At 40.7% G+C, this 14,185-nt stretch overlaps 2 protein-coding genes across 2 annotated transcripts; one reads left to right on the top strand and one right to left on the bottom strand.

Moving 5' to 3' along the window:
- Positions 1-8: 8 nt before the first annotated feature.
- On the bottom strand, positions 9-2,593 carry Sras (Ras converting CAAX endopeptidase Sras). Its single transcript, XM_065488116.1, has 7 exons — positions 2,430-2,593; positions 1,837-1,942; positions 1,636-1,774; positions 1,403-1,573; positions 544-612; positions 422-484; positions 9-363 (listed from the first exon to the last, which is right to left on the bottom strand). The coding sequence occupies exons 1-7, from the start codon at positions 2,534-2,536 to the stop codon at positions 152-154; spliced, it is 867 nt and encodes a 288-aa protein (XP_065344188.1). The 5' UTR covers positions 2,537-2,593; the 3' UTR covers positions 9-151.
- Positions 2,594-4,347: 1,754 nt separating this feature from the next.
- On the top strand, positions 4,348-13,978 carry FBXO11 (F-box protein 11). Its single transcript, XM_065491221.1, has 10 exons — positions 4,348-4,592; positions 4,775-5,095; positions 5,453-5,606; positions 5,666-5,855; positions 6,637-7,006; positions 8,698-9,550; positions 11,330-11,550; positions 11,608-11,826; positions 11,889-12,096; positions 13,100-13,978. The coding sequence occupies exons 1-10, from the start codon at positions 4,508-4,510 to the stop codon at positions 13,227-13,229; spliced, it is 2,751 nt and encodes a 916-aa protein (XP_065347293.1). The 5' UTR covers positions 4,348-4,507; the 3' UTR covers positions 13,230-13,978.
- The last annotated feature ends 207 nt before the right edge of the window (positions 13,979-14,185 follow it).

Raw genomic sequence — 14,185 nt, 5'->3', positions numbered from 1 at the left:
GATATATTCTGATTAGTGCATTAAGTAACAAGTGTATTAAGGAACAAGTGACTAAAATGAATAAATTAAAAGCACACTGGCAAAATCAGTGTCAACAACGATGAATGATGAAATTCGATGGATTAAAATCTTTAAGTTCAGTCTGCCAGGGTTAACTGTCCACTTGCGTCCAGACAAACTGGTTTTCATAGAGAGCAGGACTTGTGAGGGGCACCAGGAGCACTGTCCACGCCACCAGGCCTCCAACCAGCAGACTCAGCATCTTAGTCTTGAGCGGCTTCTCCAGGGCCATTAGACCAGCGATGTCTGGGAAGCCCATGAGATTGCAAAACGCGTGAACGATGAATGGAGCGACTATGTGACCTGGTTGCAGAGGCGATGAATAATTTTGTATGTTTGGTTAAAAAGGGAAGCTACAAACCTGTTCTATAAAACAGGAAAGCGGAGTAAATGCCAAATACTGTTGTGTAGCAAAACTGAAACACTGAAATTGCCAGAGATTAATATTTGGGTAGGATGGATTTTATAATTTGTGTTTATTACTTGAAAGTAAGAAGGCGTTTTTAAAAGGCACTCCCGTGTATATCCTTTCAATCATGTGATGAAAATGAGCTGCAACGAAAAAAATATAGTTGAGCGATTCAAATCCAGGAACAGGAAAATTAAATAGATAAAAATTTCTTTGAAAAAATTACAACAAACAGTTCAGTAACGTTGAACTAGGAATTAAATTTGCAAACCTAGGTTTAATATTTTTTATAAAACTTCAAAGTCAGTTTAGAGGAAATTTTAAAATTATATTTAGCACCAAAATCAATAGAAAAAAACTGTTATCAAATAACTAAGGCTGTAAATTATAGACAGTTTTTACTTTTGAACTAATATTCCGTGCAATTTACAAAAATAACAGTAATTATTTTACTTCAAATTTACCCAGATGGAAATGAAAACTGACTACATAGACCCAAATATTATTGAACCCACACGAGGACATTTCTGTTTGTTTTTCAACAAGTCTAAAAGTAGCAAGGAAAACGCATACTTTCTTTAATCGTTTTTCAATCAATAGCTTTTTGCTGGAATTTTCCACTCATAAAATGTTAAACCGTTAAGAAATATTTCCTGAGGTATACCAATATTATGCAATTTTTTATATTAAATAGAGTGAATGTTTTTAATTATTTCAGTCCAGTTTAAAGTATGCATGGTTTAAATGGCATAAAATTACATGATTTCTACTCATTTTACTGCTCCAAAATTATTGCAAGCTTAAACACAAAATGACGATGGTCTAAATTTCACAGCCCTTAAATTTGCTAACTAAAATTAATCCCATAGGTATCAGTTCGCTTAAAAAAATGAGGTAAGAATTCGGCACATTTCTCAGCCTTTTTCTACTCACCAACTCCAAATGGAATCGGACAGAAAAATATTGAGGTCATCGGCGAAAAACTCTGCAGCAATAGCGGCATCATGCACGCCCTGAAGGTGAACTCCTCGGACAGAGGCGCCACAACATGATTACGAAGCCAGAAAATGTTGCACACGTCTGGCAGAAAGAGGGATGGGTACGCTGCAATGATTCAGGCATGTAAATAAATCCGGAGAGCGACTTGTTCAGGCAAAAACACTCACTTATCACCTGCCTTGGCGAGAGGGCGTGCAGGGCCATGGCGATGGGGCCCAGGAAGAGGACGCTGGTCAGCAAAAGCGGCACCACCACGGCATTTAAAAGCCCGTCCAGTCTGAGACCCAACAAGTGACAAAAGGATACCTGAATGAGAGAGAGAGAGAGATAAATCAGAGTTTAAAAAAGGATTTGCAAATAAATCATACCTTGTTTAGGAGCGTTCCGGATGAGAAAAAATAGACAAAAAATGGAGAGATAACCATCATGGATAAGGCACTTATGAATCTTCTCTTGATCGTTGAAGGGTGGTCCCTGATATTTAAAAAAATTATTATACGTATATTTGTCAATTTAAGTCGAAAAAATTAGTACTAACTGAGGTACGTACCACTTTAAAGGGCTAAAAATTGTCTTTGTTTATTTCATATTTAAACCGTTAAGAACCAGCATATTACATATTCTATTTTTAGTAAAAAACAAAATAAAAAACCAACAGAAAGAAATATTTCATTTTGATAATCTATTTTTGTGCGCATTTAGATATATGTATGTATCTCAGGGTAGTTCATTCATCCCTTCAGCCACGCTCCCCCTTTAAAAACATCACAACAAAAACACAGCAGGTGGCAAAGGTGTTAAGTGACCGTTGTAGACAGTAGTGACCGGCCAGGTGACAAATGATGTTAGGAATGTTTACACGGTATGTAACAGTATCATGTGTGTGCATTATTCGGAATATTGTTGTGACGTCCAGGCGGTCTATTGAGGAATTCAGGGTAGCCCTGAAGGGCAAGCATACCTGTTAAAGGGAGAGTTCCACACATAGAGAGAGGCTATATAAAGGACGGCCTGTGCAAAACAGGCGGCCACCCTGAGCAAGGAGCCGCTCCACAGGCCGACGTCCATTGTTTTGGCCGCGAGTCACGTGGTCTAAGAGAGCGATCTCATTGGCCCAAGCTTCTCGACATTGTCTGCCTGCTTAGCGACTGAATGTGGGCAACAACAAAATCGGCGTATCGATGCTGATTTTGTTACTACATTTTTTAAGCCCGCGCGCTGTCTGTTTTTTACGCTTTTTATTGTCAGGGTTACAGTGCGGCGCCTTTCCCTCTAGCTAATTGAAAATCATCGTGATTCTTCAAAAAAGCTTTGCATCGTTGGAAAAAATGTTATTTATTGTTTTGTTTTAAATTATTAGAGATAAGTTTTTTTATTTTATTTGTACATGAAAAATAAAAAGAGGGTGCAGTTCCAGGAGATGATTGTTATAAATCGTCCTGGTCCCGGTAAAATTGCGCAACTTTCAACAACCAAACACTAATTTCCTTGTTGCAAGAAAAGGTCAACAATCAATTCGACATTGAAAATTTGGGTGTTAGTTGAGCGTTGGGCAATTTTGCCGGGATTAGGACGAAATCGTCTCTGCCATTTTCCCCATTTTCAAAAAACTTTTTCCTCGAATTTTGTGATCCCGGAAATTCAGTGTAAGTTCTAATTTCCAATGAATCTCTAGAACCTCAAATTTGGTGTCAATAGATCCCTAATTAGATGGCCGACAACTTTTATGTGCAATCAAATTTATTTTGATATTTTAGAATTTGAAAATGTTTTGATTTACGCCCAATTTTAGAATACCCATCTTTAATTTTTAGGTACAGGGAAAAAATGTTGCCCCATATGATTTTGTGAACTCTGTAAAGAAATTTCACACTGATTTTCCGGGAAAGGAATTTCTATATTTCACGCGAAACTTGGTTACTAATTGTAAGAAACCCTTTTTATAGCCCCAACAACATAATGGAAAATCATAAAATCGATGAACATTTTTGAAAATACAGATTACATCAATCTCTCCTGGAAACGCTCAAGAGAAATATTCAGGATAAATTAAAGTGGAATGATACTGGGCAACAATTGAAAATTATTTAAATTGTTGGATGCCTTAAACAATTGACCGATAAACAATTTGTTCAACAATTTGCAATAGTAAAAAACGGCCCTTGCTACAATAAAAATTCAAATTTTGCCAATTTTCTCCAAAATGTACAGTGCTTGAACATATTTTCTTGGCATATTCCGATTCCTCTCGTCGAGATCTGTCCAACGGTGTATGCCACTTGTTGGGGAAACTCTTGGTTTTGAAATTAAATCGGATTTCAAGTAAGGAGACAGCCATTACCATTTGAAAAGCACGCTAACTTTCAAGCCAATTTTCTCAAAAAATTACAGCGCTCCTTAGGTCAATTTAGGCTTTAACTGAATCCTAAGGGATGAGTTTGTGCATTGGAAACAAGCATTTTCCAGGCTTTTCCAGTATCATTCCTCTTTAAATATCAAATAAATTTCATGAATGTTGAAAATTTTTCAATCATAATAAAAAAATGTTAGAAGTGTGTAGGGGCAGACGTTGTGGAAGTGCTGGAACAACTAAATTTTCATTGTTGAATTTATTTTTGCCCTTTCCTTGCACGAACAGATAGCGTCAGAGAACTGAAATATAATATTATAAATATGTAATTCTAAAAGTTCATCAAACAACGCCACCGCTAAAGCCGGGAGAAAACTTCCTATAGCTCACTATAGCTTGCTATAGCTGTGACTGTTTCCCACATGCACACTCGAGGCCCATCCCATCAACCTCCCCCCTTCATCGTTAAAAACTCAAAAATTGTAGTATCGCCGTATCGCCCAGCTGTTTAGTATCGTAGTAGGAAGGACCCTACGTCTGCTCCGTCCGCAGCAGCAGCAGCAGTGTTGTAAAAGAGAAAATGGCCGCTTTGCTGTCAGGACGGGGCGATTGACATGTCTGTGTAGATTGAGCAGCCGTTTCTTCGGGTGGTGCCAGCGTTTTCACGTCTTAAACGCGATCACGCCGTGATGCCGAGCGCTTCGTTCACTTCGTCGCGCTCCTACGTGCGCCGTTCGCGACGCAAGAACGTCAACAGGATTCCGCTGCCGTCGGGTGAGTCCGTGACCGTGCTGGGAATCGCGCCTGCCAGGCTGCCTCGGCCGACGAACGTGCCCGCCAACCCCTCCGGAGGGCCGGGGCGGCCGTGCGGACGCGGTGTGCCCCGTCGTTGCGCGGCGCCACAGCCCTCCGAGGGCTTTTCCAAGCTCACGTTGAATTTTGTTTTCCTGTTGCAGCCGAACCGTGCGACGTGCCTTGCGGGGCGCCGCCTGTCGCCGCCGCGGGATCATCGTCGGCCTCGTCGACGGCCCAGCCCGCGGCCGGCCCCTCGTCCTCGTCCTCATCCTCGTCGTCGTCGTCCGCATCATCCTCTTCTTCCTCATCTTCATCAAGTTGTCCAGGACACCACCCACCGTACGACCTGCGCAGGAAGTCCCCTCACCACGAGAGCAGTGTCGGCGCCGCCTGCTCGGCCAGCGCGGCTCCCTCCACATATTCGCCTTCGATGCTGCCAGCTCGTAAAAGGCCTCGACGCACCTGCTCAATCACCAATGAAGGTGGGCCCTTTTCCAGCCCTTCTCCCTCAAGGACCACCCCGAGGGGTGGTTTTGTTGTCCAATTTTTCAATCATCTCAATACCCCATTTCGCTTCTGGTCCAAAGAACCCTGTTGAAATCTGCTTAGCAGCGGCTTTCAGCACCTTTGACCTTGAACGACGGCTCTTTAAACTGATGCCTTTGTGAGTCAGCTGGAAGCTGCCACAGCTTAAAAATACTCCTAGCTTGCATTTTTTATCAGTTGCTGCAACACATTTCCTCCCTCAGATCAATATCCATTTTAAATTCAATTCATTTCACTTGAAATTAATTTCAATTGAAGAAATATTTACTCAAATGAAACTCCATAAATTCCAGGATGCTGCTCAACGACGGCAGCCCACTACCTCCAGTATGAATTACCTGATGAAGTGTTGCTCACCATATTCAGCTACTTGCTAGAGCAAGACTTGTGTCGTGTTAGCCAAGTCTGCAAACGTTTCCAAGCCATCGCAAATGACACGGAGTTATGGTGTGTTTTTTCGCTCATCCTTTTCCGAAACAACAACAGCACTAATTCTTTCCTTGCAGGAGAAACCTTTACCAACTTGTGTATGAATTCGACGTCCCCTTGTGCAACCCATCACCGTGCAACTTTGAGTTTATCCCAGTCGATGATTCAGACCTCCCAAACCCGTGGAAGGAGAGTTTCAAGCAGCTGTACAAGGGTGTCCACGTTAGACCTGGACACTTGGACACGGCAACTAAAACTACAGAACAGGTGCGTCCAAGTTCCAGTTATAATTATGCCAACATAATGTGACGAAATCCTATTTTGAGCAATATTGCTGCTAGTGGTAGTGATGGGTTTTTACAAAATATTTCCTCAATTAGGTAGTTTCAAGACCAAAAAATAACTTATTTTATGCTTTAGAAGGTTATGCAATGAATCTGTTTTTTTTCTAATGTGTTAAAAAATCTTTTATGCAACATTCTAAATGTGACCATAAAAAAACAAAAAAATTTCTACGCTTTGTGACCAAATTTTAATTTTTGTCTGTCACAATCTATCCAATGATGTACGGTTTGGAGGGGAAATTCTCGATTTTCAGTATACTAATATTTCTCGCTACTAGAAATTCATATATTTTGAGCCAATTTTACGAAGGTATTCTCAGAAACAAATAAATTTGGCCTTTCTATAATTTTGCGTGACTTTAGGACCATTTTTTCTCTTTAAGGTTAGCTAAAACAAAAAAGGACGGAATTTTCGGCATAGTTGATCATTGCAAGAGTTTTATTTTTATCACAGAATTATCTTTCGATGCTCCTTTTCGCTTTCCGTTTGTGTTCAGAGATGAGTGCAGGCTGATTCAAAGTTCTCTTAATTTTGTGTAAAGAACTGCTGATGAGGCCTGCAGGGCCAAAACAGCTTCTGTACAGTATTTTCCACTTACATTTTTTTTTAATTTTCACCCTTCCATGCCTTGTTTAAGCAATTGTGAAATTAATTGTATTAAATAAAGATCAATAATTAACGATTATTAATGTCCCCTTTGCAGACTCGAGGTCGTAATCTGACATATTATAATACGATCCAAGATGCTCTGGAGGCAGCTGAGGACCAGGAGAACTTCATGATCTTCCTTCACGCAGGCACTTACAGAGGAGAGTACCTTTGCATCGACTCGAACGTGACCCTGATCGGCGCTGCGCCGGGGAATGTGGCTGAAAATGTCATTCTCGAAAGGGACACTGAGTCGACCATCACCTTTTCCGAGGGCGCCAAGCAGGCCTACATCGGCTACGTAACGCTTAAGTTCTCGCCTGATGTTACCTCGACCATTCCTCATCACAAACACTACTGCCTTGAGATCCAGGAAAATTGCTCGCCGACAGTTGACCATTGCATCATCAGAAGTACATCAGTTGGTAAGTTTTTTTCCGGCTGGAACTTGAAATAGTTGGGGAGAAGTTGCGGAAGCATTATTATCGAAGGACTACATGTGATAGATAGCTTGCGTCAACCTAGTTAGATCAAATTTTTGATATCATATCGCAAAACAAAAGTCTGTAGGGTGTTGAAAGTAGTCTACATTATTGGAATTGAAAACTAAAATATTTACTTTTAAGAGTTTTAAATTCTGACTGGTTGGTTTGAAAAGAACACTACATAGAAGAAAAAAATTATTCTCTTTCGGCACCTAAGGCCTCAAAACTTAAAACAGCAGTACTTTAAATTTAAAACAAGATTCACGCCGCAGCTTCAGGACAATTTGAATAACTAAATCAACACTGCATTCATTGCTGAGGCTGAGAAAGAGAAAAACAAAGAAAAGGTGACAAAATAAAAACTGTTACCTCCATTACGAAATAACCAGCTGCTACGAATTCGTAAGTCCCAACAATTTCATAATGTGAATATCTATGATATTGTAAGGGATTTTAGCGACAAAAAACTGTTACCTCCCTTACAAAATTACCAACTGCTACAAATTACTGATTCCCAAGTTTCAAGTCCCAACAATTTCATAATGTGAATATTTATGGATTTTATGGGGATTTTCTAACACAGCAACAAACGCAGGGCTATAATTTTTCAAAATTGTTTCCTAATTGAAAGTACATATCGTAAAAAAGCGATAAAATTGTGAAATTAAATGAACCACTTTTTCATTAAGACTTTCGCAAGCTCTTTATCACTTTTTTGATGTTGTAAATAAGGGTACATAAAAATTTCGCGGTGTTATTGGGACCCGGGTTTCAGCATTCGTGCTAGTTCAGTGCGCGCCCTTCACGGTCCTCAGACAGGGATAACAAGCAAAAAAATATCCCACATTATGTAAAAATACTAGATGAAAATGATTATGGAAATTTTTTCTTTCAATTCAGAGTGCTTAAATTTTTTTCATTTATGCAGATGAGTTTAATGCAAAACTATAAAAACTGAAAAAATTCGATGATTAAACTTAGGGGATTTCTCTGTTTGCCTGTTTTAAATAATAAATTTTTGTCCACTTCTATTCAGCAGTTGTTTTTTAAGCTATCATATTTATCTGGGCCCGCTCCAGCTCTGTCCTCCTCAACAGGGTTTTCATAAGTTGTTTGCCAGGAATGTTGCCTTTTCTCACAATACATTCATGCTTTTTAAATTTTTCGGCTATGCCTTAAAATGTTTGTATTACGACAAATGAGAGAATAAACAACCATTATATCGCTTCACATTTCCTGATTTTGTTAAAATCTTATCGGCGATCGCCAAAATTGTTTGTTACGTATTATTATTATTATTTAATAGTTATTATTAATCTATTAGTAATCCAAAGCTGAAAAACCATTTGGTTTAGGGACATGAATTAGTCTCATCGAACCAGTAATTTGCAACAATATTTTTCTGGCGCTACAACATCTCAATTGACAGTTAATTTCGAGTAAACCTAGTGTTACCCTAAATTAACTGAAAAACTTACAATGCATTTTTTAAATGTTATGTAGTAAATGTTACCACACAAGCAAAGAATAAAACTTGGAATGTGTATTAATGAAGTCGTGTGTGCGAATGCTAATTGAAAGTTATCACCAGGATGGGGGCGATGAGCTAATCGTTATTTATTCTGTTGCAGTCGGCTCTGCAGTTTGCGTGAGCGGGCTAGGCGCGAATCCGGTGGTGAAGCACTGCGACATCTCGGACTGCGAGAACGTGGGCCTGTATGTTACAGACTACGCGCAGGGCACGTACGAGGACAACGAGATCAGCCGGAACGCGCTGGCCGGCATCTGGGTGAAGAACTATGCGAACCCGATCATGCGGCGCAACCACATTCACCACGGGCGGGACGTGGGCATCTTCACGTTCGACAACGGCATGGGCTATTTTGAGGCGAACGACATCCACAACAACCGGATCGCCGGATTCGAGGTGAAGGCGGGCGCCAACCCGACGGTGGTGCACTGCGAAATCCACCACGGGCAGACGGGCGGCATCTACGTGCACGAGAACGGCTTGGGCCAGTTCATCGACAACAAGATCCACTCAAACAATTTCGCCGGCGTGTGGATCACGTCGAACAGCAATCCAACCATTCGGCGCAACGAGATTTACAACGGCCACCAAGGTGGCGTCTACATCTTCGGCGAAGGCCGCGGACTGATTGAGCACAACAACATTTATGGCAACGCACTCGCCGGCATCCAGATCAGGACCAACAGCGACCCGATCGTGCGGCACAACAAGATCCATCACGGCCAACACGGTGGCATTTACGTGCACGAGAAGGGCCAGGGCCTGATCGAGGAGAACGAGGTGTACGCCAACACGCTGGCCGGCGTTTGGATCACCACGGGCAGCACGCCGGTGCTGCGCCGCAACCGCATTCACTCGGGCAAGCAAGTTGGCGTCTATTTCTACGACAATGGCCACGGAAAGCTCGAAGACAACGATATTTTTAATCACCTCTACTCTGGCGTTCAAATCAGGTACGTAGAGCTTTTCATGTCTCCCTCGTCAACCTCATGCTTCACTTCCATCATGTTTTCCGAGTCTACTCACAAGGAGCATGCTAGGGTTTAGTTGGTATAGCGAGACCTTTAAACTCATTCACGTTTTAATGATGTAAACTTAGATCACCAGGTGAAAAATTCTAATGATTTAAAGTGTGGCAGAAAATTGTTTATTTGAAATAGTTCTAATGGGCCAGTGGCAGAGTGGTCGCTGCCTTAAAATGCAAAGTTAATTTAAGTTCTAGCCTTGCTGGCTTTCCTAAAAAGTCGTGTTTGTAGGCGTAATAGAAAAATTCCACTCCAGGAGATGCAGAGTTTCCACCTTTCCTGCCAGGCATCATGAGATTCTCAGGCGTGAGTCGAATGCGTGGCGTTTGAAATGAAATAACTCGGTGGCGAGGCATCTCCTCAATTTAACGGTCTTGCAAATGCGTGGGTGCATCGTGGGTGGAACGCGCGATTTGTCGTAGCACGCCAAATGTTAATAAAAATGGCCAATAGCTTAATCGTCAGTGTGTATAATTAAAATTCTCGATTTATTTAATATATTTGACACAATTATTATTTGCTTTTTTAAAAACAGCTCCCGCCTTGGAATAAAATGGTAATGAAATCATTTCACATAAATACTTATTAAAAATTAAAATTTAATGTAATATTGGACACTCATTCGTATCAGCAAACTTTGCATCAATTCAAATAAACGATTCACTGCCACAGAAGATTTAACCAAGAGAACCTTCACGGGATTCAGATTGACATTTGAATAGATTTAGGGTCAGTTTTCATTATGTAATCACGGTGATATGTTGGTAGACTCCATATGACGAGACGAATCAATCAATCTGTCACCTGCTCTTTGATTTAAGGTTTTTGCTGGGAAATCGTAACAAAATTCTCTAAAACAGATAAACTCCAGAATATCTCCATTTTTTCCTTGCGAAATTCTAAGAGAAATTTTCAAGTATTTTATTATTTTTCTGAAAGAGCTAGAATTGCAAGAAAAAATTGGTTTAAGCATAATAATAAATAATAAAAATAATTGCAGGAACGTAAACTATCGTTTATTTAAAACGTGCGGCTTTTTAATCTGCGATTAAAAAATAATTCTGGAAAATTGGTGTATTTGTAAAAGGCCGATCGATTGGTTCTTCTCGTCAAAAGTTTTCTCAATACCAAAGTCAACCCTGTTAAACAAAAATAATATTTTAACCAATTTTAAACTTATTAGGGCCATTTATTAAAAATAAACATCAAGTCAAAAATGGGTCTACAGGATGAACGAATACAATTAAATTGCTAACAAAAAAGTAGAATCCTAAGATATAATCGAATTTAGGGCATGAAAAGTCTGCAATTAGATTTTTACATCCTTCTCAAATGCTTAAGTAGGAAGACAGTGCAACATCATGCAGAGAGATGTTGCTTTGCAAGCTAAGAACAGCGACTGAGGCTTCAAAAGCAGCTGTTCATAACAGGAATAACGAGTGTTTTTTTTTCACTGGGGGGTTTGCATGTTCTTACCTCCGTGACAGCATCAATTTTTTTTCTCTTCAACATTTAACATTTACGTTGAGTTCATTTTCAAATACATCTCGTTTGATATTTTCTCCTTTGGGAATTTCACTCACCTTTCTCCTGTAGCCTTCACCGTGACTTCAAAATTATTCTTTTGAGCTAGCGCTGCTAACTTGATTCACGATTTTTATTGAAATTAATATTTCGACTGCAACTAACTTACCTATTCTTTTGCAGAACGGGTAGCAACCCTATAATTAGAGGAAACAAAATCTGGGGTGGACAGAACGGTGGCGTCCTCGTGTACAATGGCGGTCTGGGCCTCCTCGAGCAGAACGAAATCTTTGACAACGCGATGGCGGGCGTGTGGATCAAGACAGATTCTAACCCCACTCTGAAACGCAACAAGATCTTCGACGGCCGCGACGGAGGCATCTGCATATTCAACGGCGGAAAAGGTCTGCAGAGCGACTTTGGCTTTGAGATTCTTATTTTATGTCTGTGTGTCTTATCAGGCGTTCTTGAGGAGAACGACATTTTCCGCAACGCGCAAGCGGGCGTGCTGATTTCGACGCAGAGCCACCCGATTCTGCGCAAGAATCGCATCTTCGACGGCTTAGCGGCCGGCGTGGAGATCACCAACAATGCCACTGCCACGCTAGAGTACAACCAGATTTTTAACAACCGCTTTGGTGGACTCTGCCTTGCCAGCGGCGTCCTTCCCATCAACAGACGTATGATTTTTTGTTTGCAATAATTAATGAAACGATTTCCCTCACACTCTTTTTCTCTGCAGATAACAAAATCTTCAACAACCAGGACGCCGTGGAGAAGGCCGTCAGCAATGGCCAATGCCTGTACAAAATTTCCAGCTACACTTCATTCCCAATGCACGATTTCTATCGTTGCCAGACTTGCAACACGACTGATCGAAACGCCATTTGCGTCAACTGCATTAAGACGTGCCATGCTGGCCACGAAGTCGAGTTCATCCGTCATGACAGGTAAGCCAACTTTGATCATTACACGGCTTCTTGCCAGTCAGTGTGATCTGAAAGGTTTATTTGTTTTGGTAAACACATGCCATTTTTATTAGTTGCTGTATAAAATCTTCTCCATAATTTTGTATTTGGGTTTTTTGGAGGAAAGGAATCATTTTTAAAATATTTGGATTGGCTACATGAAATGAGTCATTTTTTCTAACCTAACAAGTACACGGGTGCGTTTTACATTTTTTGGCTCATTACTATATAATATTTCTTAACTGTCAATAGGTTCTCACAAATATTTTTTATTTTCAAAATATTTTGAGTCGTTGGTGGGTTGCCAGCTGTTAAATGGTCCCCTTTGTTAAATATTGTGAAAATTCGGGATTTTGTTTGAAAGATTTGTCGTTTAAGAATGTTTCAAGGACCTACAATCATTAAGCCGAAAGTTTCCATAAGACCAATATATCTTGCTTGAGCCCAAAAACGCGATCTCGGGAGCGAGTGATGACTGAGGTCTCTAAAGGACCCCATTATATGCTACACCTCACGCTGGAAGTCACCATTTTCCAAAAAAAGTCGGATTAACTTTTGGTTTTAGTATAATTTAGAAGGACTCAAATAAGGTTAATATAATTAATTTTTGTTTTTGTGCGTCCATTTTTGGAAAGTTAGAACAGATTTTGGGTTTCCCAACGACTCCACCTTAATCCTCAAGGGTCAAAAATTTCTAGAACACTATTACCTTAGCAAATTTTAAACGTTTCTAAAATAAAATGTGAATAAAATACAAGCTCGTAGATTTTTGGTCTTATGCCTTTGGTATTGTGCAAAATGGTACCAAAAATTCCATTTTTACCATCCGGCCTTATGAATTTGAATCCCAGTTTTCTGAAAAAAAAATCACCCGTCCTAATGATTCTGGTCTTTGGGTCCCTGAACTCAACCTCGTCGTTTTTGTTAATATAAGTCATTTAAAATCTATGGTCTACTGAACAATGTGTGCTTGATTTGTGTGCAGATTCTTCTGCGATTGCGGCGCGGGCACCCTGAGCAATCAGTGCCACCTGCAAGGCGAGCCGACGCAGGACACGGACACACTGTACGACTCGGCGGCGCCCATGGAGTCACACACCCTCATGGTTAACTAGGTTAGGCTCATTCTCGCGAGCACTGCCACCTGCAGACTCGGCCCGAGTCTCCAGCTTGTCCTGAAAAATGAAGGAACCCCACCCAGCCAGCCAGCCAGCAAGCCAGCCAGCCTCCCACCCGACCATTGAGCCACCCACCCACCCCCCACGCGCGCGCAGCAAATCGAGGGCCCCTTTTGACTAGACTTCCAACCGCGGAACGGCGTGGGAACGGCCGGATATTAACCTCCCCTTTAACGAATACGGCGTTCACTGATCTATCAACACACACACACACACACACACACACTCTTTATCTTTATCGTAGTTTTTAAGAGAGCCGGAAAGGTAAATCGAATCCTTTGTCAGTTTAGCTGTGAAAATGCGTGTGACTGTAACGATTGATTAAATTAGGACACGTCTCTTGTGTTGCGTCACAGCGTCTGGAATTAATTAACGATGCTGTTTGTTCTTGTTGTTGCACAATGTTTGTAGTCTTTTTTGCTGAGTGCGTTTCCATCCCACCGCGGACACGGACAGATCGGGAAACGCTTCTTTTGTACATATACTGCTGGGAGAGTGAGAAAAAGTGAAACGGAGCATGCAGGTTGCTCTGTGATCAGTAATTAATTATTGTGTGGTGATATTCAGTCTAATTATCAAGTGTTGTGTCATGAGCCCTTTATTCAACCTAATCACGCCCTGTACTAATTTTATGATGTTTTTTTATTATTAATTAATGAATTAAACGCTATTTCTTTTTGAGTCGCCTTCTCCATTTTTACCACGTTTTGAAGACAACTGATGATTTTTCTGGATAATAGCAATAATTATAAGTGCTACAAATGTTGAGAAATAATTATTTGTGAGGCTGAGAGACTTTTAGACTCTAGGTGTATTTTGTAAAAGGAAGCAATCTGTTTCATTAATTGTTTTTTCACATAGTAAGCCGCTTTTCCTTTTTCCCCGCGTCTTAA

The sequence above is a fragment of the Cloeon dipterum genome, chromosome 4 (genome assembly GCF_949628265.1).
Source record: "Cloeon dipterum chromosome 4, ieCloDipt1.1, whole genome shotgun sequence".
In the NCBI taxonomy this organism is placed as follows: Eukaryota; Metazoa; Arthropoda; class Insecta; order Ephemeroptera; family Baetidae; genus Cloeon; species Cloeon dipterum.
This window is presented reverse-complemented; position numbering and strand designations above follow the sequence as displayed.

What these genes read in the sequence shown, in the direction of transcription:
- Sras (XM_065488116.1), bottom strand. Translation starts at nt 2,536, where the DNA reads ATGGACGTCGGCCTGTGGAGCGGCTCCTTGCTCAGGGTGGCCGCCTGT. An exon ending in AAACGCCTTCTTACTTTCAA is followed by an intron (nt 485 to 543) that starts GTAATAAACACA and finishes TGGCAATTTCAG; the next exon opens with TGTTTCAGTTTTGCTACACA. An exon ending in TTTCCTGTTTTATAGAACAG is followed by an intron (nt 364 to 421) that starts GTTTGTAGCTTC and finishes CTCTGCAACCAG; the next exon opens with GTCACATAGTCGCTCCATTC.
- FBXO11 (XM_065491221.1), top strand. Translation starts at nt 4,508, where the DNA reads ATGCCGAGCGCTTCGTTCACTTCGTCGCGCTCCTACGTGCGCCGTTCG. An exon ending in GCAAATGACACGGAGTTATG is followed by an intron (nt 5,607 to 5,665) that starts GTGTGTTTTTTC and finishes CTTTCCTTGCAG; the next exon opens with GAGAAACCTTTACCAACTTG. An exon ending in GAGTTCATCCGTCATGACAG is followed by an intron (nt 12,097 to 13,099) that starts GTAAGCCAACTT and finishes ATTTGTGTGCAG; the next exon opens with ATTCTTCTGCGATTGCGGCG.